The 23656-nt window shown below is 50.8% G+C and overlaps 1 protein-coding gene across 4 annotated transcripts in view; it reads right to left on the bottom strand.

The window, feature by feature from the left end:
* Window positions 1-23656, bottom strand: part of St3gal1 (ST3 beta-galactoside alpha-2,3-sialyltransferase 1) — a 77304-nt gene that overhangs the window by 8507 nt on the left and 45141 nt on the right. For 3 of the 4 annotated variants that reach the window (XR_010041194.1, XM_063231037.1, XM_063231038.1), the window contains 3 exons: window positions 21902-21956; window positions 4726-5466; window positions 1156-1352 (listed from right to left, as the gene is read on the bottom strand). Coding sequence is in view for 3 of the 4 variants with exons in the window: in XM_063231037.1 (XP_063087107.1) it covers window positions 1156-1352; window positions 4726-5031 (503 nt within the window). In the remaining variant the exon portion in view is untranslated. Of the gene's footprint in view, window positions 1-1155; window positions 1353-4725; window positions 5467-21901; window positions 21957-22082; window positions 22163-23656 lie in introns of those variants that run through there. The other variant, XM_063231039.1, reaches the window with a different exon arrangement.

The following is a 23656-nucleotide window of genomic DNA, read 5'->3' as shown; positions in this document are numbered from 1 at the left end:
GCCAGGTGAGATGTTCAGGACATCATGGCAGAGAAAACAAGGAACAACTGAAAAGGGGTGATGGGGAGACCAGGTGAACGTTTACACGGAGAGCGCTGTATTACATACAGTACAGTCATGTTGCCAAGAAAGGTGAGACTGGTGTGGGTAAAGTGAGGGCCGTATTTTGTAGGGCAGTGGATGTTTTACACTAATAAAGCTTTGAATTTAAACACTCATTGTGTGTGTGTTTTTTAAATCACATCTTGCTGATCACACATTAATGGTGATTTCTGTCCAACAAAAGCCGTTTTAATGTGGCCCTGGGCTCCGTGTTCACCAGACCTGGCACTGTGAAACTCCTGGCTCTTCCTCAAAGTTAAAATGACCATGACAGGTAAAAACATTTTTAATCAATTCAGGATATTGAGGCAGCCACAAGAGTGCACCTGAAGACATGAGAGAATACTCCAGAACTACTTTAGAACGTGGCAAAAGTGCGGAGATAAGGGTGTTTGAAGTGAGAGGAAGCATTTTGAGTGGGTATTAATGGCAGCATATCCTTTACTGTAAAACATTTCTAAAAATTTAAACACCCTACTTTTCTGTCACTTCAAGTCAAGTCACAGAGGTGGAGAAATGGAAGTCTGTTCTAGAAGATAGCCAGGGATACCCAGTGCTGTGTCTGCACACCAGTCCCACCGCCCTGTCCAGCAAGCATGTGAGGGAATGATGATCACTCTCAGAAACCCAGGGAAGACTTGGGCTTTTATGGTGTCTGTGTTACTTGGAGCTGGAGTAAACACCAGCTCGCCATAAAAGGTCAGGCTTCTGTAGTGGCCTCGACTGCAGGCTGGGCAAATGAAAAAGGTAGAACCAGAGTCTTCCACCAACCTTGCCCACACCAAGGCTGCCCATGCCACACTCAGCCCACTGCTGACCTCCCAGGTATGGCTTCCTCTGTGCATCCAGGGAGGCCCTTCTAGGCTGTCCCATCCAGCAATGCATAGATGGGGAAACAGTGCCTGAAAGGGCACAGTGAGAAGCCTGTGGCCCTGTGAAAGTCCAAGCCCCAACACCAGGCCTTAGACCCTGAGCCAGGATGCTTTCCACAGCTCCCATAGCCTGCTGGGAGCAATGAGTGGGGTGGGCTCCCGCTGAGGGCTGCATCTGCACCTGAGCACGAAGTCATGGCTGTCTATCTCAGGCCCATAGGAGGACTCCCGCAGGTTGCCTGAGTTGCCCACGACAGCACAGCGCCGGCAACTCCCAGATTTCTTCTCCAGCACGGGGTCCACGTTCCCGGGCACCACGCTGAACAGCTCCCTGATGGTGTCGCTCAGGTTGCTGGGCTTCTTCTCCCTCTGCAGCCTCTGTAGCACAGGGCAGAAGAAGACAGATGTTCATAGAGGGGCTTCCTTGGGCAGATGGGTGTCACTTTCCGGTCACCAACAGCCAAGACTCCCACAGTATGATTCTGTGCCCTTATTTATAGGACCTTGGACGTGGGGCTTTGACACAGCTGCTCCGCCTTCTCACCAAAGGGCCTAAGGGCTGCTCAGGAAACAGAAAGGACGGAAAGGAAAGGTTCATTCACTCTACAAAAATCCCAGAGCATCTACTATGTGTAGGAAGTTGCACAATCCTCTGGAGACAGGAACGTGGCCCCGCACAAATTGGGCATGTGGAGAGGGGCAAGGGGCCCAGATAGGACCTTCACCCACCTGCTCCTCCCTTGGGGTACCCTTTAAAAGGCCCCCCCAACCCCTGATGATCACAGCCAGAACACTGGGGTGCCATTCACTCCTGCTATGCTCCTTGGGTCCTTGCAAACCCAGCCATAGTTCAAGGCTCTGTACCACTATCTGTGTCTGCACAGGAACAGCAGGGGTGGGTACAGAGATAGTCTCTGGCTTGACCCTGCCTCTCACTGATAGCAGCAGGACCCAGTCCCACTCCCACATCTGACACCCTCACCTTCTGCTTCCCAGCAGCCCAGGATCTCTGAACTGCAGCCATATAATCAGCTGTTCTAGGGATGCACAGAGATCTCTGACATCAGATGCTTTGCACCTTCTAAACCGCAATCCAAAGTTCAGTGAACCCAAAACTTCCTGCCTGGCTCCCAGGCAACCTGCAGTGACCAGTCTTCTTGCTTGCCTAAGACCGAGGGGTCCCCTAGATGCAGGACTGTCAGTGCTAAAACCAGGCTGTGTGGGTCACCCTCCTGGTTGCCACCCTATAATACCACTCTGCCCAGTGTCCCTGGGAGAGCTCTAGCCAGGCTGTGTAGGGGACCCCGTGGAGTTATATCCTTCCTCAGCCACAGTGAGCTCGGCAGGACTCTGAAAGAGTCCATCAACCAATGGCGTGGTATCATTTCAGTGAGGCAGGCAGGTTCAGGGACTTGTCCCAGCTGTCAACCAGGATCTGAACCCTGGCTATTAGGAACCTCCCTTAAGGTTCTTCCCAGAACACAGCCACTGCTTCCAGTTCTTGGGCTCCTAAGTGTTGGAAATCAGGGGAGGTGGGCTATGGGGTGAATCCCATCAGCCATCCCAGCCCCAGGGACACAGTGGCTAGGAGACAGTGAAGTGGCTAGAGATGCCTTTGGGCACTATTCATGAAGCCAGTGACCAGGTGAGTGTATGAGAGATCCTTGCCTTGGGATCTGAATACCCATAAAGGATGGTTCCCAGGAGAACCCTCTCTTTTCTAGTGAGAACGATATAGCATTGTTTTAAACTTAAGGGCATTAGATATGTGGGATGGTTCAGACATGGTCTGAGGGACCCCAGAACCTCACATGTTCAAATTTGATCCCTACTGTGAAGCATTACCAAGGCGGGGACTTAGTGTGATTATGATGTTTAGAGCAGGCTTTCTGATTATGATTAGAAAGGGTCACTTTCTAATCCCATCCCCCCACCCACAGACACTCCTGTGCCTTGCTACAGAAGCCACCCCCTCCTGAGGATTCTGCCAGTAGGAAGGCTATCACCAGATGCCATTTCTCATCTGTATACCTGCAGATTAATCTCTTTATAAAAGAGTCCACCTCTGGTGTTGCATTATGACAATGGAAACTGGACTGGTACAACATGACCCAGGGAAACACAAGGCACATTCTCCAGACCACACTTCACACCCAGCAGCATGGTTTGCATAACAGAAGGGAAAGAAATCATACTGGGGAAGAGGGGAGAAAATGGGATCCCTGGGCATCCCTGGTGGGAGGTGTCCAGTGGTAGAAAACAGGCTGGCAACTTCTCGAGGGTAAGCCTAGGACTCTCCCATAACTCAGCAATCTCACTCCTAGGAACACCGCCAGAAGCGGAGAAGCAATGCATGTCCCAGAACGAAGCAAACAAAATATGTTAGGCACCACTAGTGCAGCCCCTTGCCCACGAACTGCCTTTTCTGTTAAACCAAAGCCAGGCAAAGGGCAGAGAGGGGCACAGTGAGACACCAGCCAGATGAAAAGACAGAAGAGAATTACTGCCGGAACGGGTGCCTTGCTCTGTGGCACACTGTCTTTAACGCCCTCAGCTCGTCTCCCCAGTGACACAACCTGCACTTTAGGATCTCAGATCTGCTCCTAGATCTGGGGCTTAGACATGGGGAAGGGCTCACCTGGGTTCTGTGATGACAGCACCGTGAGAGAGCCAGGGAGAGGCCGGAGGCCAGCCTGAGCTGCCTTCCTGTGGCTCAGCACCCTAATCCATCTACACCGGCTACCTTCCCTGCAATTAGGTCTCAGCTCGGAGTCTGTCTGCCCAGAGACTCCTAACGACCCCAGTCACAGAGGTCAACCTCATACCCTTCTCTTTATCCCCAGCTCCTTCCCATACCCAAGCGCACTGCCAGATGTGCCCACCTTGTGCACCCTCAGCCTTGTTTCATGGCACCTACCATCCACCATGTGTACAGAACACTGCACCAGACACGCACAGAGCTTTTTCCTTGCCGTCCTTACCCAAACAACTCAGTATGACCACATTTGTCTTGGCACTGACATTGTTTTAGGTATTCTAAGTTATCTGGACATGGTTTCACCCACACAGCAGGTGATGTGTAGGTTCTATATGAATACTATGCTATTTTGTATCAGGGACCTGGGCACTCATGGTTTTTGCTGTCCAGAACAACCTGGAACTAGATGCTGAGGAACATTTACATGTGATTTGTTTCTGGTCTGCATGACTGGCCAAATGAAAATTCTGTGAGAATAACCTTGTTTGCATTTTAACGCCTATAGAAGGTTGCCAGGATCATTCCTAGAATCTGAAAATGTAACCTTCCTGGAGGAAGGGCCCCTGTGGAGGAGGCTGCTTAGGGTATCTAGATCATGACTCAAGATGGTCCCTGATCCCAAGACAGGCGTCTGCAGAGGAAAAAAGGGAGATCAGAGAATCAAGGAGACAGGAGAGGAGGCTTGCAAAGGAGGAGGCAGCCATGAACCATGGGACTTCAAGGACTGCCAGGAGCCAACACTACGTGCACCTTAATTTTGGACTTCTAGTTTCTGGAAGTGTGAGGACACACATTTCTGTTGTTTTAAGACACCCAGTATATGGCCATTGGTTATGTCACCAGAAATTAATTCCCTACAACTTGCTCTGACTTACACATAGATGCCCAATGCACAGAAGGAATGAACTACAGTCTGAAAATTGCCAGATGCCTGGCATTCGGCTCTGGGCACCCCTGTCCCCACCAAGCCCTGCCCCAGGCCACAGGTCTCACCAGCCACCACTGGTAGGTGTCCTCCTCCAAGACTGCATTGTGGGCCGTCAGCAGAGGCTGCACAGTCTGGTTGAAGCGCTTGTCGAACCAAGCTGAGACTTTGCGCTGGCTGATGCAGTGTGTGCAGGTGCAGGGTGGGGGCTTGATCAGCTTCCTGAGGTTCTGAGACAGCTCCAGGACCATCTGCTTGGGGAACCAGGCTGCGGGCACTGTGGTGTGTGCGAAGTTCAGGACAAAGGAGGTGAGGAAGATGAGGAGCACCAGGAAGGTGAGCACTTTGAGCACCTTCTTCTGTGTGGTCATCATTTTTGCTTCCTGCTGGGGAGTGATGAGGGGTGGCCCCACCTCTCTGAGCAAAGACACAAAGGAAAGCCTAGAGGCCAGAGCTCAGTGGGAGAGGACAGCGGGTCCCCAGCAAGGTCTCAAGGGCAGCTTAGGCCAACGTCGTTCCCATAGAGAAGCAGCCATCCGTGGTGTGTTGGGCTTGTCCTTTAGCCTGCTTCTTCTGCAATTCTGGAAGGGACACTGAGGTCTCTAGTCCTACTCCTAATTAAACATAATAACAGAGATTTCCTGTCCTATTCAATCCAGGGACCTTTGGGAGATGAGGGACACCTTGGTGACCCCCTGCTCTGGAAAGTATGGTGTGTGATGAACCTTAATTAGATGCTTGACTCTTCCATGCTGTCGCCAGGGAGGTGGCAGTTAAGTGCCTCTAGATGAGGGCACTGAGGCTGTCATCTGCATTAGAAAAGAAGAAAGGAAGATAACAAGGGTTACAAAAATGTTTTTCTTTTCACACCTCCAGTCGTGCTTTCCACAGTCTCTCCCTCCTGTGTTCAGCGCTGCGCTGCGGGAACTCAGGGCAGCCTCAGTGTATGTATGCATAGTGGGGCACCTGTGTCTGTTTGCAAGGTTGCTAAGCACACACCCTATCCACATCTCCACAGCTCAAACCCAGCACAGCAAGCATTCCACACAACAAACATGTGACCAGGCAGCAACCTGCTGAGCACAGCACGGGGGTGACTATGACACATGGGTCACCTGCCTCTCTGGCTCCTTCGTTCCTTCTGTAACAGCAAGAGTAAGAACAAATCGGAACCCTCCACATCTGAGGATATGGAGGGACAGTCTCAGATCACTGTCTTCCAGTGGGCAGGTGGGCAAGGGTCTCTGATGGTGGGGAACGGAGGGGACAGAGGGCGGGGAGGCCATGCACGCTTGCTTTATGCTCCAGTCTTCTCATCCTGAGCCTGTTTTCCTCTGTAGAAGGTGCACTGGACTCCCACCTTCTGCAGTAAGCACCTGCATCTTCTGCCTCTGCTTTTGGGCAGAGAGGAAGGGGTGTTGGCCTATGCATGCAGCAGGAAGAAATTTGGAGAAGCTACTTATCTCTTAAAGAAATAGCTAACATTTAAAGATCTGTTTGGAAGCACCAGCTGGAACACTAGCCCATGGGAAGGAAAGTGGTGCCTCGTGAGGCCCAGACAGGGAGTGGCAAAGGCCAGAACGAGCCAGGCCTGCACCTTGACTTTTCAGTTACACAATTCACCTACTTTATTTATACAGCATGTTGTTTGTAAGCTGAGGCAACATGACTGACCCTCTGCCCAGGGCATGACCTTCTCCAGAAAAACCGTCCCTCCTGGTATGGCTCTTACTCATTCTTTTTTTTCAATTTAATTTAATTTTCATTTATCCCCCCCCCCACGGGACACTGTAGTGATTAATTTAATTTTAAAGAGGATAAAACTAAACAGAACAAAACAGAACAAAGCAGATCAGAAGAAAACAATGAGTGACACGGATTTCAAAGCAAGACAACCAGAGATCTTCACTGTCTATCATATTGTCTCTTGTTTTCTTCCAAATAGTTGTCCATATCTTCACACATAATGAATTCATACAAAATAAAATAGTATTAAATTGATCAGAACAGGATGATGACGGCATTACAGGCCTTCAGAATCAGCCAATAGGGAAATCAACAATGGCTGCCATAATGCTTCTCGTTCTCTTCAAAATAGCTGTCCATGCCTTCATGAATGTTGAAATTAAACGATACAAAATCGACTAAAATCACTCTGAACACAGAATAATAGTATTGCTGGATTTCACATCATGACGGTACAGAATCAGCACTGGCTATCTTAGTCTCTCTTTTTCTTCAGAGTAGCTGTTCATTTCATCATATATAATGGATTCTCATAAACTGTTTAGGAGAAGTTCTATGCATGTATGAGTCTCTACAAGTATACCTATCCTTTCTGTATTAGAGGGAAAAAAAAATTCCTAGAAAAACACGAAACAAAAAAGACAAATAAATAACAATAGCAAAGAGCCCAAAACACTGACAATATAGGCCTTCAAAACAAGATAGGAGAACATAACTGGGGTTGTTATCTTACATAATGATCTTCAAGAGTCTTAATCTTTAGGGCTCAGCTGGTGCCACCCCTGAGGCCTCCCTGTCCCCGAGGCCCTGGCTCTCTTGTCTGCACTGCTGATTCACTTCCCCTCCCCAGCCTGGGAGCTTCCTGAGGACAGAAGCTGTCTCACTGTGCTTTTTGCCTGTCCCCTGGCACGTGGGGCTAGTGAAGCTCCTGGTGGCACAAAAGGAATGCAGGAAAACAGGGAGGTGCACACCAGGCGTGCAATTCAGAGGCAAATCTGAGCCAGAAAGCAAGGATCCAGGGCCAGGTGATTGTCATTCTCACCAGGCGGCACCTCCTCATACTGTGTGACCATGAACAAGTGATCTGGCCTCTCCAAACCAGTCCTTCAAAGGCAGCCAACAGATTCTGGTCATAGTTCAAGCCATCAGCTCATGAAGGTTACCTATTCATCTAATGTGTTCGTTACTGAGCTATAGGTCCCCTGCCACACCAGCACTGGGTGGTGTCTAGGTCTTGAAAAGCTCTAGGTGACAGCTCTGAGGCAGCCACAGGCCTCAGTGCCTTGGGACAAGGGAAGCTGGGGTGGTGTCAGGGGCAGGACTGGGAAGCCCAGGAGGTCGGGGGACATAAGGGTGGGGAGCGGGCGCGTCAGGCGGGGAAGCTCAGTCAGGGCTTACAATAAATCATAGACAGAAGGTTAAATATCACATGGCCTTTCTTATCTGAGAAACTGAAGTATAAATAATTGAGGAGCAAAATAAAAGATAGATGATGGGAAAGGGAGATAGACCACGTGAAGATGGGAAGAGGGTGGGGGAAGTCGGAGATAGAAGGCAGAGAGGGGATGAGGAAGTAAAAAGGTTTAAGACTAAGATGTGAGATAGGTTGATGAGTGTACTTATCACAGCACAGACTAAGAAAAAGCGGGGAGAGACAAAAATGAAAAGGGAAAAAATTCCAATGGTACTAAAGCTCAAAGAAGAAAAGGAAGAAACCTGCCAGAGGGTCTGAGCTAGATGATCTGGTTTCATGATATCCGTATTTACAATGAGCAGGGCTGGCTCCCCCTCCTGTCCCCATGCCACTATAGAGATGAGTTCTCTCACAGGGTGACAGCTGAGCACAAGGACAAGGCAGATCCAGGCAGAAGACTCATCCCTACAGCATCCTGGCTTGGTGGGAGACAGGAATTCTCTGGGCTGATGTGAAGGTGCGGTGAGTACTGTGGGTTGAGGGCAAGGCCAAGATGTCTGTGGCAGGCTCCTCCTCTCACATCCTGGGGCAGCATCTCTGGAGCCCAAGGCCACGTACTCATGTGGATCCCAGTTACCAGAGCTCCTGGGCTGGTATCCTTTAGCACCCTGGGCTAAACTTGCGAGGAAAAGCAAGCCCTCTGCATCCCTTCTTAGACCCCAGGGAAGTAGAGAAGGTTGTGGGAGCCACGTGATCTCCCTGAGCTCTCTCAAGTGCCAGCAAATCTGCAGATGCCAGGCTGGCCAGCTCTAGTGTTCAGCAATGGAACCCAGGCCAGATCTCCAGGGAGCTAAATGCAGTGTCCGCTCTGCAGTGGAGGTCACAAAGAGGCAGAAAGGGAGAAAATTCCCAATTTTCTTCTGCAAAGTGGCTGTCAACACCAGGCCACAGGCTGAGAACAGTGGGAGAGGCATGGGACCTGTGCACATGACAGTCTTCAGCACAACTGTGACCCAGGCTAGCTCCCTTCCGAGGGCTTGGAAAGTAAGGGGTTGACACTGGCTGTGCACAGGTAACCCAGATAGCGCGCCCTGCAGCTCTATAGCAGCTCCGGAGCACTGCAGGACCTGGTGAAATGGTCCGGTGAGGTGAGGAGCCTAGAACGGCCACAACTGTCTTCAGCAAGGCAAGGCAAGCAATCATCGTGCTTGTTTTCTTGCAGTGAGAAACAGGTCCAGAGAAAGCAAGTAACTTCTCCAAGGTCACAGAGAGATGGCCCAGGTTCCTGCTGCCTACTAGGTTTCTCCAGGTAGCAATGCCCCATAATTCTATTCCATCCATGCCTCACTCAGCTTTGCTCTTCCCTTTCTCACACTCTCCTTGGGTTGATTATTGTTCTCTTCCCACCCTCTTGAGATGATAAAACCACCCATTTACCCTCTCTTCTTGTGCACTGCATCTACTGAATTTTCATATTTAGTGCTTCACTTCAGTGGTAGTTTTTAGTTCTACAACTTCTGCTGAATAATTTAATATAACTTCAAGCTCTGTGATAAATTTCTTCATCTTGTCACCTCTCCTCTAGCAATTATTCATCACAGTGATTTTAAAGGCCATGTGGGATCCATGCGGGTCTATTTCAGCTGTCCCCACACCCTCTGGTTCATCTGGCTGTATCACGTGCTGGGGCCAGTGCTGTCCATACTGGGCACGACAGATGTGGAGGCTCTATGCATCCTTCCGGGAGGATGGACCTGTGCCTTATCTGACATGACCCTGGTCCATTTCTGATTGGCTCTTACCCGAGGAGGCAGTCTCTCAAAGAACAACAAAGGCCAGTCTAAAGGCTCTCATCGCCAATGCCCATCACCCACACTGTGAGGCAGCCTTAGCTTAGCTTAGCGTTTCATCTTCGGAGCTGTTTCCTGCTTGGTTTCTGAGGTTCGGGCCAGTGCAGCTTAAACACTAACAAATGCCTCAAAAGAAAAGAATGGCACAGAATGTGGATTCTTCCCTCTGCAGTTTCCTTTGGGTTCCTTAGGTGTTGGCTGATTTACTTGTCCTGAATTCATTCATACACTTTGCCCATCTCTGTCCATCCACATCCATCCATCTGTTTTCCTCCCTGCCCCTTGCAAGACTGCCACCCTTTGAGCTGCATCTCCAGCTCTCTGCTACCTACATATCTGCAATACCTCATGTTGGAAGGGAGCAGAGACCTGTGGACTCACCCCAATTCCTCTCCTTTCTCTCTGGGATCTGCAGAGTGGCAACACTGACCTTGGTGGACATCCTCTTCCTGCCTTAGGGGCCCAGCCTTAGTGATCGGTTGAGTCAGAACATAAAACACACCAGCTCTGGACACACAGCCCATGACTTCTGGGCCACCCCTTCTGGGCATCTTGTTATTGGCCTTTAAAGTCCTGACTGGTTGGCCTCACGTGGTAGTGCGGCATAGCATGAAGAAGACCTGCCCAGGGAGGGTCCTCACACCTGCTGTAGAGAAGAAAAGCTCTTCCCCAAACTGCTTTCCACACCCTGGCCAACAGATACTGGAATCCATTTAAAGAACTCATGAACCTTTTGTGGACCATGGCTTTTGGAAAGAAAAATGTCAGCAACATCAGGATCAAATCCCAGCTCTTCCTGGTCCTCTAATGTTTCACTTCTCTGACCTTTGGTTTTGAATCTACATCTGGAGTTCACCCATGTGAAAGACTGCTTAAAAGGAAGGATGCACACAGAATGACCCAGGTCCTGGGTAGAGCAGATGTGCCACATGGGCCATCCCGCTCTTCTTCTCCAAGCTTCAGATTTTTCCTGAGAGCCTTGGCATGCCCACTGGCAGAGTTACAGAGTTACTTAGGCCAAGTGAAATCAAGCACGAAAAACACAAACCAGGGTCATGGTAAGCGTGTTGACCCTCAGTGATTAGACTAGTTGCCTTAGTTCTCAAAAGTACTAGATGGCTGAGCCTTCATTATGTTCTGCTTCAGTGGCTGAGATCCCATAGGGGAGGGATCCTAATGCACTCAAGGGGCGAAGAGGAGGGAAGTCAGGGTTTCCAAGGCTTTCTGGACCCAGAGCACTCAGCAGCACCCATGCCTCAAGTCAGGATGTAGTTGGGACTGGGTGGGGTTTGAGCTCTGAGTTAACTCTTGTGAATCTCTGAAGCCACCTTCACCTCCCTATGAGAACATCCTCAAAGTGTCTCCACTTCCCCCAATGTTCCAGTGCTTGGTCACATGCCTGGAACTCAGGCCCCTACCCTGGGAGTGTCTGCGCCTTACACCTCCCCAGGGAAGGGTGCCCAGTGACAAATTCTGTCCTTTGCATTGTTATTTGTATTTTGCAATTCATGGTCACATCTGCCAACAATTTGAGCATGCCCTGTACACAGGGTGGGGAACAGAATCCAGCTTTGGGGTCAGCTAGCCTTGAACATATGAATGCTGAGTCTGTTCCTTCCTAGTTGAGGGGATCTGAGTAAACCAATCTACATCACTGCTCTTCACCTCAAGACAGGACTATGGCATCACCTCTTCAAAAGAATGCATGAAAATTAAGTACAGAAATGCCTGACACTAGCAGATGCTCAGTACAAATTTGTAGACAGGACACTGAGGTCCAGGGTCCATACAACCAGGAATAGCAGAGGGAACTTGGACCTGGATCTTTTGTATCAGATAGGATGTTGTCCCGGAATTGGAATCTATGCCTGGCTGCCTCCCTCCTTTCCTTCCTCCCTTCCTTTCCTGTACCCTGAATAACTGCTCTGTGCTAGGTGTGAATCTGAAGAAGAGCTTGGCCCTGGAAACCATGTACTTTGGGAAGAGTCCTTCTGGTCTACCTGCTATTATGCAGCAGTATGCCTGACTTCAGTTTTAATCTCTCACCTGGAGAATCAGTCTGGTAAGAAACCACAGACCAGTGAGTGAGACTGCAGGCTCCTGCCTGGGGGCTTTTCTGGGGCAGCAAGAACCAGCACTGGCCCAGGGCCCCTCCTTTTCATGCCTCATCCATTGTTTGCAATTAAAAGTCCTTCTGGTCTCAGGCGGCCAGCTTTCTTGCTGGTGCTCTTAATCCTGGCAGCTCTCTGGCTATCACACCAGAGATCTCTGTGATGAGAGGCATGCAGACACCTTCAAGGAGAACACTATGAACTGGTTGTTAAGATCAAAGATTGGGGTCAGGGCTAGGGAAGTACCTGCAGTTCTCATGATTCAAGCTTCTATTCAGAGGTATAACTGCTGGTGACCTACTCTTTTTATCTGAGGCCCTTAGGGCGTTTTGCTCCTTACTGCCACAAGCTCCCTAGTGCTGGTCACTATCTACTGATTGGAGGTTTGCTCTTAACTCCTATGTGTGGCAGGGGCTGAAATCCTAGAAATGACATTCCCCAGCACTGGCCATCAGCCAACAACATTTGGATGAGCACCAGGAAGAGGCAGGGACTTCCTCCTACCTCAGTAACCCTTCTACTAAGCTCTCCTCTGCTGCTTACCTTGGGGGCATCGGGGGCTGGGGATTTAGCTCAGCTGCATAAGTGCCTGCCTTGCAAGTGTGCAGTTGTGAGTTTGATCCCTGGTACCAAAACAAAACAAAACAAAACAAAACAAAAAACCTTGGGAGCATCGATTGGATGCATCCTGCCAGCAGGCTGGCCAGCCCAGGTGGCTGCACAGTGCTATTTGTTGCATGACTCCAAGGGCGTTGTTGCTGGGTGGTTTGTTCAGACTGTGCCCTGAAGGTGCCACTCAGGCAGCCCTGCCTCCCACACTCCAGGGAACCAGGCTGCTGTCCATTAGCCAGCTGTATCTTTCCAGCCATGTCTTGCCTCCCAGCTTGGGTGGCCACTCTTTCTGGAATTCTCCCAAACCTCACTGCAGCTGCCACAGACACTCATCTATCATCAGGTTCAGCTGCCCAGGCTCACAGATGTGGACAGAAATAGAGGCTCCCCGGTACCACCCAGGGTCCCTTTAGGGAGTACTCCTCCCCTAAGCTCCCTGGTGAAGGCCAGCAGCCTCTTTCCCACCATAGTTTTCCCATAGAAACTGTAGCCAATGCCAGCACAAGCCACAGGGACTTTGCTTTGGCTGCTTTGGGGGTTGACAGAAGCTGGATCATCCCCTGCTCCTGTGGTTTGATCACAACCTACTTCTGACCCCTCTCTACTCTGTTCTGCCTGCCCTTCCTCTCTTGTTCACCCTGACTCCAACTGGACTATTGGAAGAATCCTCAGTGTTTTCCTGCAAAGTCTTGCAAAATATCCCTAACCAAATCTGGTGGCCAGTGATCACATCCCTCCCTTCTCCCTCCCTGCTCAAGATCTAGCTGGCAGCCCCAACCACCTGCCTTTCTTATCCCAGACCCTGTTGCCATCTGACACAGCTCCCAAGGACCAGACAGGGCATGAATCAAGAGGGTCAGGTCCAATCGCAGACATGGTGCAGTAACCCCATTTAACAGGTGAGGAGGAAGAGGCCCTGGGATTTGGGGAATTTACCGAAGGTCAACTGAGCCTACTCCTCAGTGTCACACTGCTTTTCCACTCACTTGGGTACATGAAGACACCTGCAGTGCACCACTGGACAAAACTGGTGCATGCCTGTCTTCACTGCTATATAGCAAGGCCATGAACTGGACCAGAACCAGCACCTACCATGTGCCAGTTCCTGTGAATACATCTGTTCATGAGGAACCAATGCCTCCCACTGCATCAGTGATTCAGAAGGAGCAAGTTAGTGCAACTGAAAGAAAAGCTCGGTGGAGCAGGTAGTCAGAGAGATGGGGGCTTTTGGAGTTGGAGAGCTGTGGTCTGGATGAGAGGGTGGATAGAAGTAGGGTTAGCCAGGCAGAGAATCTCCTCCCAGGAAGGCACACGGTGCTGCTGGTGGGATGGTAGGGGCTGTTAGGGACAGAGTACTCTTCAGTGTGGCTGCAGTATGCTGTCTAGAAGCTGAGCCTAGGGATAAAGACAATGAGGAGCTACGGTTGGTTTGGGGACACAGAAGGCAGTGACTGCAGTGGCACAGGGAGGCTAGACTGCAGAGGGGCATGCACGACACCTCATGGAAGTCTACAAAGCATCCCTGTCTCCATCTAGGTGACTGAGCCTGACATTTTAGGGCCCTCAGTTTCCCAACTCTCTCCTGCACCAACACTCGCCCATCTCTCTCACATGTATGAGGACCCAGCACGCTGGGAGGACTCTTTGTGGTACTCACTTGCTTTCCTCCACTGACCCTGGTACAGCTTCTTGATCCCTAGCTGGGGACACAGGAAATAAAACAAAGACGCCCTTGAATCACAATGGCAGTTCAGCAGGGGTGGCTGGACAATTGCCCCAGAGGAGCTGAATTAACCGGGATTAGGGTCATGTGAGAAGGAGCAGGGTATGTTTTCATATTCTCAGCTTCAGAAGAGGAATTTAAATCCACAAATCTTCTTATACATGAGGACAGATAGGTGCTAAATTTGGAGGCTGAAGGCATCCAAAGAACGTTAGAGTACGAAATGTGACCAGAAACTTAAGGAATCACATTGTGTGCACGACCATACTCACACTGGTCCCCAAAAGGGACTGCCTCAAGTGGTGCAGAAATCACAACAAAGGGAAACTAGCTGGGCACTATGAACGCCCCATCCCTCCTGTATCCTGGTTTGAAGGCTTCTAAGCCCTGGCAGTCCTAAACCCAGCCGGCTGAGCGGCTCCTTTCTCCCGAGTCACCTGACTTTCATGGAAGTATTTCAGCTCTACTCATTTACAGAGGCACCGGAGAGGCTCATTAAGGGGCAACCCTCACGGTGTTGGCAGTAGAGGTGTAGACTGCAGTATAGATGCATCTGCGAAGATAGAGACCTCCCAGGACCCTCCTGCTGGTGCCTGGCATGAACCATTCTCAAACACCAGTACATTATCATATTCAGTGGGATCTCAGAGCAAGCGTGCCCGGCCCTATCCAACCCCTGAGGAAGCGCAGCTTCACCCGAAAGAGCACCCACCCAGTTCTGTGGCAAACTGAGCCCCACAACTGCTTTGGGTCTCCCCGAGCCCAGCTCTCAGGAAGGGATGCGAGGACTGCCCACCTCGCATCCTTGCCAAGAGGTTGAGCAGCCCACTGGGAGAACTAGGACATGGGGTCCAAGCAGGTGGGCAAGGCCTGGCAGCACAGGACAAGGAGCAGAGGCCAGTACAGATTAGTATACAGTAGGTGGTGTTTCCATAGCGTGGCATAGCTGAGAGAATGGTAATCTTAGAGTCACAGAAAGAGATCTCAGCGTGCTGTCCCACTATGTGCACCCATGGCTGGTGAGTCCTGGAGCAGCCCATGCACATACATGCTGTGGGAGGCACTCAGCCCTGTTCTTAAAATACCCAGGCCACGAGAACACTACGCTTCACACACTGCACCAGGGCCTGGATCACAGGTAGCTGCTGCCACCAGGTTAGTAAAATTCTAATAGGGCTCCGGGCCAGGAGCTTTCCTGGCTCCTTGGACCCGCACTATAGCTTTGGAATGGTTGCTACCTCCGGCCTTTGCATGAGAGAAAAGGAGACAGGGAGGCTGGGGCAGCTGATGTTGAGGGTTCATGACCACAGAGTGAGTGATGGAGCCCAAAATTCAAAGCCAGAAGGAGACTGGGGAGGCCGGGCTGTCTCCAGCACGGTATGCTGGAGGGCTTTGCTCTTTCAGGCATGTAGGGATGGTGCTGGGGACAAGGAATACCCTGAAGGCTTTTTTCCTCTGCAGGAACCTGACAACTCTTCCCTCCCACCTCTCTCCTTGTAAAGTGAAGTATCATGAAGATGTCTCATCATCTACCACTGGCTAGACAAAGGGGCTCATACAGGTTCAAGTGCATTATCAGGCAGAAGTCGGGTCTACCCCAGATTCCATTTCCATGGCAGGGAAAAGGGAGTCAGGGTTGACAGCCACCAGGGTCATTATCTGTGCGATCTGGGTAAGCTGCCTTATCATATCCAGCCACATCTCACTTCTGCACACAAGACAGAGACAACCACAACACACACCATAGTGGTCCTTCGATTGTAGAAGGAGAGAACACAGGAACCATCTGACCTTCTCTGGGGGGATCAGCTGACCCATGAGGTGACACAAGTGTAGAACACAGTGTGCCTGTGAATCTAGCAGGTTTATTCCTGCTCAGTCACTGAAAATAGGATTACATCCATTTTACAGAAACCCAGAATGGCAAAGCATTTACCCAGGGATGGCACCTTTTGCAAGTGGGAAGCTACAAGTGACCCACACAATGTGGCGCCAGAGCCTGGGCTCCTTACGCTGCACATCTCCCTCCCAGCTAGGCTGACTGGCAGCCAGGCCTGCCTGGAGAGCACGACTCCACATGAGGCTACTCTTGCACTAGGGGCCTCCTCTCCACTCTTACCAAAGTGAGCCCTGTGCTACTCACCCCCTGTCCAGCGGGGGGATACATCTGGAGGAGACCAGCACCCTGAATTGGTGGCTTGCTACAGCCCTGATGAGGTGTGGTGGCCCGAGGTGTGGTGGGGAGTGTGCTGTGCCAACTTAAGCCCAGCCGGCTGGCAAGCAGGCATTCACTGGACACTGGGAGTTCCCACTCATCCCACGCCATGGTTACTTCTGACCTGTAAGCAGGAGAGCTAGACAACTTGTCCCCGCTGTCCCATTCAGGGTCTCCCGAGAGACTAGCACCACACCTGACAGCTCATTCTGCCCCATTTGCTTTGGCAGAAGTGTCTTTTCCCTGCCCCAAAATTGGTGGGGAGAGGTGGGCTGCTGCCCTGCTAGACATAGGTGACACCACATCCTGTGGGTAGGAGTTTTAGGGATGTCCCTGGTACAGAAGGACACAGACAACACTGGACAGGAACCCTGACCCCAAGTCCAGCTCTAAAAAATCCTGGGGATCCTGGGAGGCCGTCCCATCCACAGGACGAGTGATGCAGACCTTTTTCTCTGAGCAGCCTGACATTGCAGGTGTCCATGTGCAGGACACGCACAGTGTACATGTGCTCTCCGGAGATGTGCGATATGGCCAGCGTGAGGGACTCATGTCAAATGGACCAGCCCTCTGTTTCCCTTTGCTCTGCTTTCCCAAACTCTTTCACTTTTTCTTCTCCCTGTAAATGGCCACCATGCCCCTTTACCGGAGAGACCTTGGCAGGCACATTCTGCCAGTGTGTGTATGTGTGTGTGTGTGTGTGTGTGTGTGTGTGTACACGTGTGCTGTATACTTGACTCCTTCATACTAATTATTACGCTCAGTAAAGGAATAATCAAACACCTAGATAGTGCAAATTCCTAGGATGAATTAACTTTCTCTTATTAATGCAGGTAAAAACCACAAAGTCTTTGGGCTCCACTTACATTTACGATGGTGTCCGCCACACACCCAGACACCAGCATTCTTCCTGCTGCGATAGACGTGATAGGCAGGCAGAGAGAGCATCAGTCTCGGACAGGGTTGACCTGGAGTCTGTCTGTGCGACCTGCCCTCTGCTTCCACAGCACAGCCTCTGCATGGACTGGCTAAGCTCCCATCATCTTGCACGCTCCAGAGTCCATGCTGAGGCCAGGCCCCTGTGCCCAGGCTCTCTTCTACTCAACCACAGTCCCTGGTTTCTGACTCAGGATGCCTGTGTCGTGTGCCACACCCCATGATACACAATCAGGCTGTGAGTAACCACAGGACACAGTCAGGCCCCAGGCTCACACGTCTCCCACCCACCTCCGTGACACACTCTACCCATGTTCCTACTTGCCCCAAAGGCATCCATGGGTCCGTGTGCAAAGTTCACAGCCTGCCCACAAGACCCTCCACAAACTGGTCCCTAACTGCAGCCTAAACCCACATTCCAGGCCTTTCCTCTGTCCACTCTCTCAAGCCACAATAACTGCTCTACCATCCTCCAAGTAAACTGAGCCCAGGAGTTACATACAATGTGCCCTGCTCTGGCCACAGATGCTAAGGATACTGAACATGGAATGATTAGGCAAATGCCCATCCTGAGGGAAGCTTCCCCAGTGTATCACCCTCTGCCTTTGCTCACCATTCTATGAGCAGCCAGCACCATGTAGACAAGATATCTGCCGTGTAGCTAAGTTTCTTGAAGCCGGTTATGGTGCTGCACCCCTGTAATCCCAACACTGGGGAAGGCTGAGGCAAGAGGACTGAAAGTTCAAGCCCAACCTGGGGAACTCAGTGACTCAGTGAGACCCTGTCACAAAATTAAGAATTAAAAAAAAAAGATCTGAGAATGCAGTTCAGGGGAATGGCCCTTTGTTGGATACCTAGTAGAGAAAAAAAAAAAACAAAAAACAAAAACAAGTAAGTTTCCTGACTGGCCCCAGGAATTCCTTTTACCAACCATGGTGCTCCTAAATGAGAGCTCGTGTATCTGCCTGAACAACCAATCATAAAGGGGCACCCTTCGTATCCTGTAGATGGGGAAACTGAGTCTGAAAGAGCTCTGGTGATGACACATTGCCCAGCCTCACATCCAGTAAGCACGAGGTCCAGGCCTCAGATTCAGAGCTGTTCGAAGCACTCTGGAATTGGCAGACTCTCATTTCTGACTTCTTGCTGGGTCCTCCGGAACAGCGCCCTGCCTCTCTACCTGGGTGTTTGCAGCTGTCAGTCCTGAGACTGGAGGCAATGTCTCCCTCTGGGACAAAACACTGGCTGTGCACTGTGGGCTGCAGAGTGGCAGATCCCCTGGAGGTGGGGTTCCTGGTCTATACTGCAATCTACCACATAGGCTGGCATCAGTGTGAGCTCTGCCCAGCCCCAGAGGTCTTGGGGGGGTGGGCAGAGGGAGCAGTTCAGGCTTATGTAGCCCAGAGAGTAATAAAGTTCCTGGCCTAGGATCCAGGTGTCTCATGCCCTCCACCAGCCTCCACAAAGCATGAATAGGCTGACATATTGGTTCCCAAGTGGAATAAAAATCAAATCCCAGGCTCTCCACTTCTGCTGTTCCTGCCTGTATATTCTCCAAGGATTTTATTATCAGTGGAATCACCCCTGTAGATGAAGGGACTGTCTCTCTCCTGCTCTTGCTGGGCTGGGAATTTTGTGTCTTAACCTATATGGCCTCTGGCCCCTTCCTCCTTCCTGGAGTCCCAGGAGAGTCGGATGTACTGGATGGAACAGACCAGGAGAAAATGAGTTTGATGGAAGGAGTGAGTGGAGCTTGAGCTAGTAAACATGTGAAACAAACATATTTAGGGCAGAAATTGGTGCAAACAGACAAGAGAGAGAAGCAAAAGTTTCCAAACATTTACATGTGTGTGGGTATGATCAGGCAGCAGAGAGCTGAACCAAGAACTCACTGGAGTTCGGCTAATGGAGCTCCAATTGCCCTTGAGAGAATACCCTGGGCTTATTAGTGTACTCCCAGTACCGGGCCCCTGGTCCCTCCCTCTCCCAGGGGCCTGTTTAATACTGAATAGCCAGACAAGTGGCTAACCCAGTGATGCTCACTGACCGCAGGGTGACCACCAGCTGCTTGTCCCATGGGAAGGGAGGCAGGGCTGGGTTCTGCATCTCCCAGGATGGACTTCTGCAACATCCCTTATAGGAATCTTGCAGGTGCTCACAGATTTGTGCTCCAGCGAATTGCTTTCTGGTGACTACTTTTCTGGCTGAATGAGATTAATTCAGTTAATGGAAGACTTAATAACTCCTTCTGGGGCCTGGAGAAGAGAGATCTATTCTATAGCTCCTGGAAATGAGTTTTAGGATCTGTAGTCACAGGTCTGGGTAGGGGAGGTGGCAGGAGGTCCAGCCTGAGGTCCGCAGGCAGAGTGACCAAGATAGCACCACTTTCACAGACATCTCTTTGCTGAGAGCCAGGAGTGACGCTCCCTGATGTCTGCCTTGGAGGCAAGCTTGCTGCATCATAGGGGAACACACTTGGAGGACACTTTCTGTTTCGTCTTCTGAGGCATGAGGGGATGGACAGGCGGTACTAAGACTGACCCCTATGGTCTCTGACTCCCCAAGTACTTCCCTTCCAGCATGCCCAGCCCAGGGCTGTCCAGAAGAGCCCGGCAGGTGTCAGCACTACCATATCACCGTGTGACCGATGATGGGGACGGAGCTCAGGCCAGGGAACCTGAGCTTGCTGGCCAGGTTGGTTCAGAGGGCCACTGGCCTCCGCAGTCTCATCTGTCCCAGACTCTGCCCACTGGGCCTCCGTCTCTGAGCTCGGTATGAGCTCTGCAGCCCAGGTTCCAACATCACTTTTTCCTCTGTTTCTGATGTTTTTGAATCTAGGCTCCTGTTGTTCTTGTAAAAATGGACTTGTAATAGCAGATAACAGTGTGTTTAAAATTGACTGTCCAAGTCATCTGAAGATGAGTGCAAGGCAGGTGTATGAAGCTGCTTCAGATTTCAGCAGAGTGGCATGTGCAGAAGATTAAAGCCAGCAGTTTCCTGTTAGAAACATGCCTTTCCTCTGCCCTGTGTAGTAGTCTGATTTTTTTTTTCTTTTTTATACACAACCTCAGTCCCTGCCTACAGGCACCATGGAAATAACGGAAAGGTACAAATGAGAAGCAGCTCTGTTGTTGGAAGAGTGGGAAGGACAAACTCCCAGAATCAAACTCAAAGGACTCGATGCCTGGCCCTCCAGGCCTATCCCCTGCCTCAAGGTCTTAGCACACAGCTTGCTCCTTGAGGATCTCCTTACCTACCCAGATCCCTATGGCTCCTTCCTTTATGGCACTCATGGCTCTGCCCAAATGCCCTCCTTAGTGAGGCCTTCCCTGGCCACCCATAAGCAGGATCCTGTCACTCTCCCTTGCTTGATAGCATTTCCTTCACAGCTTATGGTTTATACCTAGTTGTCCCCCTAAAGACTCATGTGCTCATAGATGGGGTCAGGTGAGCTGGCTGGTAAGTTTATAGCTAAATATACTGAGAGATGAAACCAAGTAGGAATGGGTCACTGGGGGTGTGGCCTGGAAGCATCTCCCTCCCTCCTGTTTTGATTGCTCTCTGCTCCCTGCCTGTCATGCCATGATCTGTTTTCCCTCAGGAATGCTCCTCTGCTATGCTGCTCTGCTTCACTATCAGCTGACTATGGACTGAAACCTCTACAAACTGTGAGCCAAAATAAACCTGTCCTCCTTTGAGCTATGGGTGTCGGGTACTGTGTCTCAGCGATGAGGAAAGAAGCTAAGACACAGCTTTAACCACGAAATGACACTCAACTGCATATCAACTACATATCAAATTACTTGTTTGCCTCCCTCTTCCTGGAGGGCAGGAAATTCATCTGTTTCCCACCACTTACCCTCACTATGCTGAGCACACTGGTAAAGACTTCAACAAATATTCACAGAGGGGACAGTGACTTGTGACACAGTGAGGTCTCCTGAGCCCAGGGAACAAAGGTTCCCTGTAGTTTGTGCTACCCAGCAGAGAAATGGCTCTAAACCTTGGGCCTTTGTGTTAGGGAGTTTCCTGTCTCAGTGCCCTGACTGAGAAGACCAGCTATCCTTGGGGAAAAGGCAGAATTCAGCCTACACATGTCCTCTAGTTTATTCAAAAACTACTAAACCCAAAATATACAAAATGCCACCATGTAACTGCTCAACCACCCAGGAGGAGTGGAGAGTCCTGCCCACCGAACCCCTCTGTGGCTGGGGCAGAATGTGAGGCAAGCAGCACGAGGGTGGGGAAGAGACACCCGGCCCCTGATGCCAGGGCTCTGGTTCACAGAGTGCCTGACCCCTAGATCCTTGGGCTTCCATCAGTCAGAGGGACTCATTCCTGAACCCTGGGAGCTGGGGCTCGGTGGCTGACCTGGGCACGGCACCCATGGGGAACAGGATTATTTCCACCAGACACTATCTCCCTTCTCGTCCCCAGTGGTCTTCCCTGTGGCCCCAGGAATTGAAGTGAGATTATCAAAATGAAACTGTCCCCTAGAGTCTTTCCTAGAGAAAGCTTCTACTCTTTGATGCAAGAAGACAAGCAGGTCAACCAGTCTCAGGCAAAGGAGGAAAGCAAGTCAGAGCACTTTCTAGAGTCAAAGAAAGCTGTGTGCAAATCCCAGCTCTGCTACTTACCTGCTATGTGACCTCAGTGGAGATCCTTAATCTCTCTGAGCCTCAGTTTCTCTATCTGAAAGACAGAAACAAGTGGTCAGATTTACCACTCGAAGAAAGCGTGAGGATCTCATAAGAGAGCTTCTCTAGCAGGCTCAGCTCAGAATCGCAGTTATGAACAGCCAATACAAAGTTGTCTTACTTTGTCAGCGTGGGGAGAGAATGCACAGTTACCTAAAGGACACCGGACGTGAGTGAGGGTGTTTGCAGGTTCAAAATTTCCTGCCGTTCAAAACTTCCTGTTGCAAACCCCAAAATGAAGACTCTGCACACAGATAGCTAAGATCACTTCCTGTTCTGTAATGCTGAATTTGGAGCGCCTGCCCTGAAGACCTGCAAAACTCCAGGCAGTGAAAAAGATGAGTCAAAGCTGTCCCAGGAGGATGAATATACAGAATTAGAGGAAAGGGCACCCTTTTCTGGGACCTGCTACACACTAAACCAACACCTCACTGGTCCAAAAACAGCCTGATAGCCGCCGCCAGGCAAGGGGGGGGGGAGGCAGCTCAGAGAGGTGGAGAGGAGAAGAGCTGGCCCCAGTGTGGGGGTGGATGGGGGGGTGAGGTCAGAGATCAGAGCTGGCCTGGAGCTGGATCCCAGGACACAAGACAAAGACTCATCTCTCTCCTGACAGAGGCACCTGCTACAGGTCATACGTGGCACGTGGCTGAAACAGGCACGTGCTCTGACTCTGGAACATTCTTTCAACTGGCAGGAAACCACTGGGCATATTAGGAGAGAGGAAGAATGAACATATGAGAGTCTGAGAGGTGGTGTGATTGTCATATTAGCTTCTGTCCCAAGTGCTAAGGGGAACAGGGAAGTCATTAAGCAACAGTGCTGCCTGTGTGCTTGCAGCAGCTGTGGCTGCAGCTCCTGTCACCTGCGAGGTGTGTACAATGTAGGAGGGAAGGAACTTTCTGAATGTGGGACTTCTGCCTCTTCCGCTCCCCTGGACCTGTGGCCATGAACCTGAGCTGGCTGTAGTCTGTGGCAATAACGGGAGATGGGGCCCAAGGACACTCCTGGGACACATGTGGCTCTGCCAGTCGAGGGCAGTGAATCCTTCAATGAGCCACCTCACCTTGCTGAGCGCCAGCTTCCTCAGCTGTGAAGGGGCAACAGTGCCGGCTACTTGGGGATGCCAAGCCAATTCAGAAGGGTAAAAAACCCGAAGTGCTCAAAACAGGCTAAATGGTCTCTATACCTCATCTACTGTGACCAACATGACCACCACCACCACTGTCATCACTGCGGTCACCATCATCATTATCATCATCACACTGTCACGACTGTCATCACCATCATCACCATCTAGGCTGGGCCAGACATTCACATCTCAAGAGAGGCATCTTGATCCCATTTCCTAGATGAGGAAGCTGAGGCTGAGAGGGTCAAAACACTCTGGATCAGTCATCACACCAGCAAGGGATCAGCTGTGAGCTGAGGAGAGGCCAGGAACTTCACATGATACTCAGTTCAACCCTGCAGTGCCGGGCCACACAAGGGAGAGGACTCAGAAAGACTAGTTTTCCCCACACACTCTGATCTCTCCCTCTGTAGCTGATGGAAGTTCTACTGAGTAAAAAGCCTCAGACCCATTCCCCCAGGCAAGGCTGGATGTGGGAACAGACACACGAATGGGGAGAGCGAAGTCAGCACAGGTTTCCAGCGCTGCCATGGAACCCCAGAGCTACAGGAGCCAAGTGCTTCTGG

The sequence above is a fragment of the Cavia porcellus genome, unplaced genomic scaffold (genome assembly GCF_034190915.1).
Source record: "Cavia porcellus strain 051 isolate PalLab524CR breed Dunkin Hartley unplaced genomic scaffold, mCavPor4.1 scaffold_19, whole genome shotgun sequence".
Taxonomy (NCBI): domain Eukaryota; kingdom Metazoa; phylum Chordata; class Mammalia; order Rodentia; family Caviidae; genus Cavia; species Cavia porcellus.
Note: the sequence above shows the minus strand (reverse complement) of the source record. Positions and strands in the feature narration are given on the sequence as shown.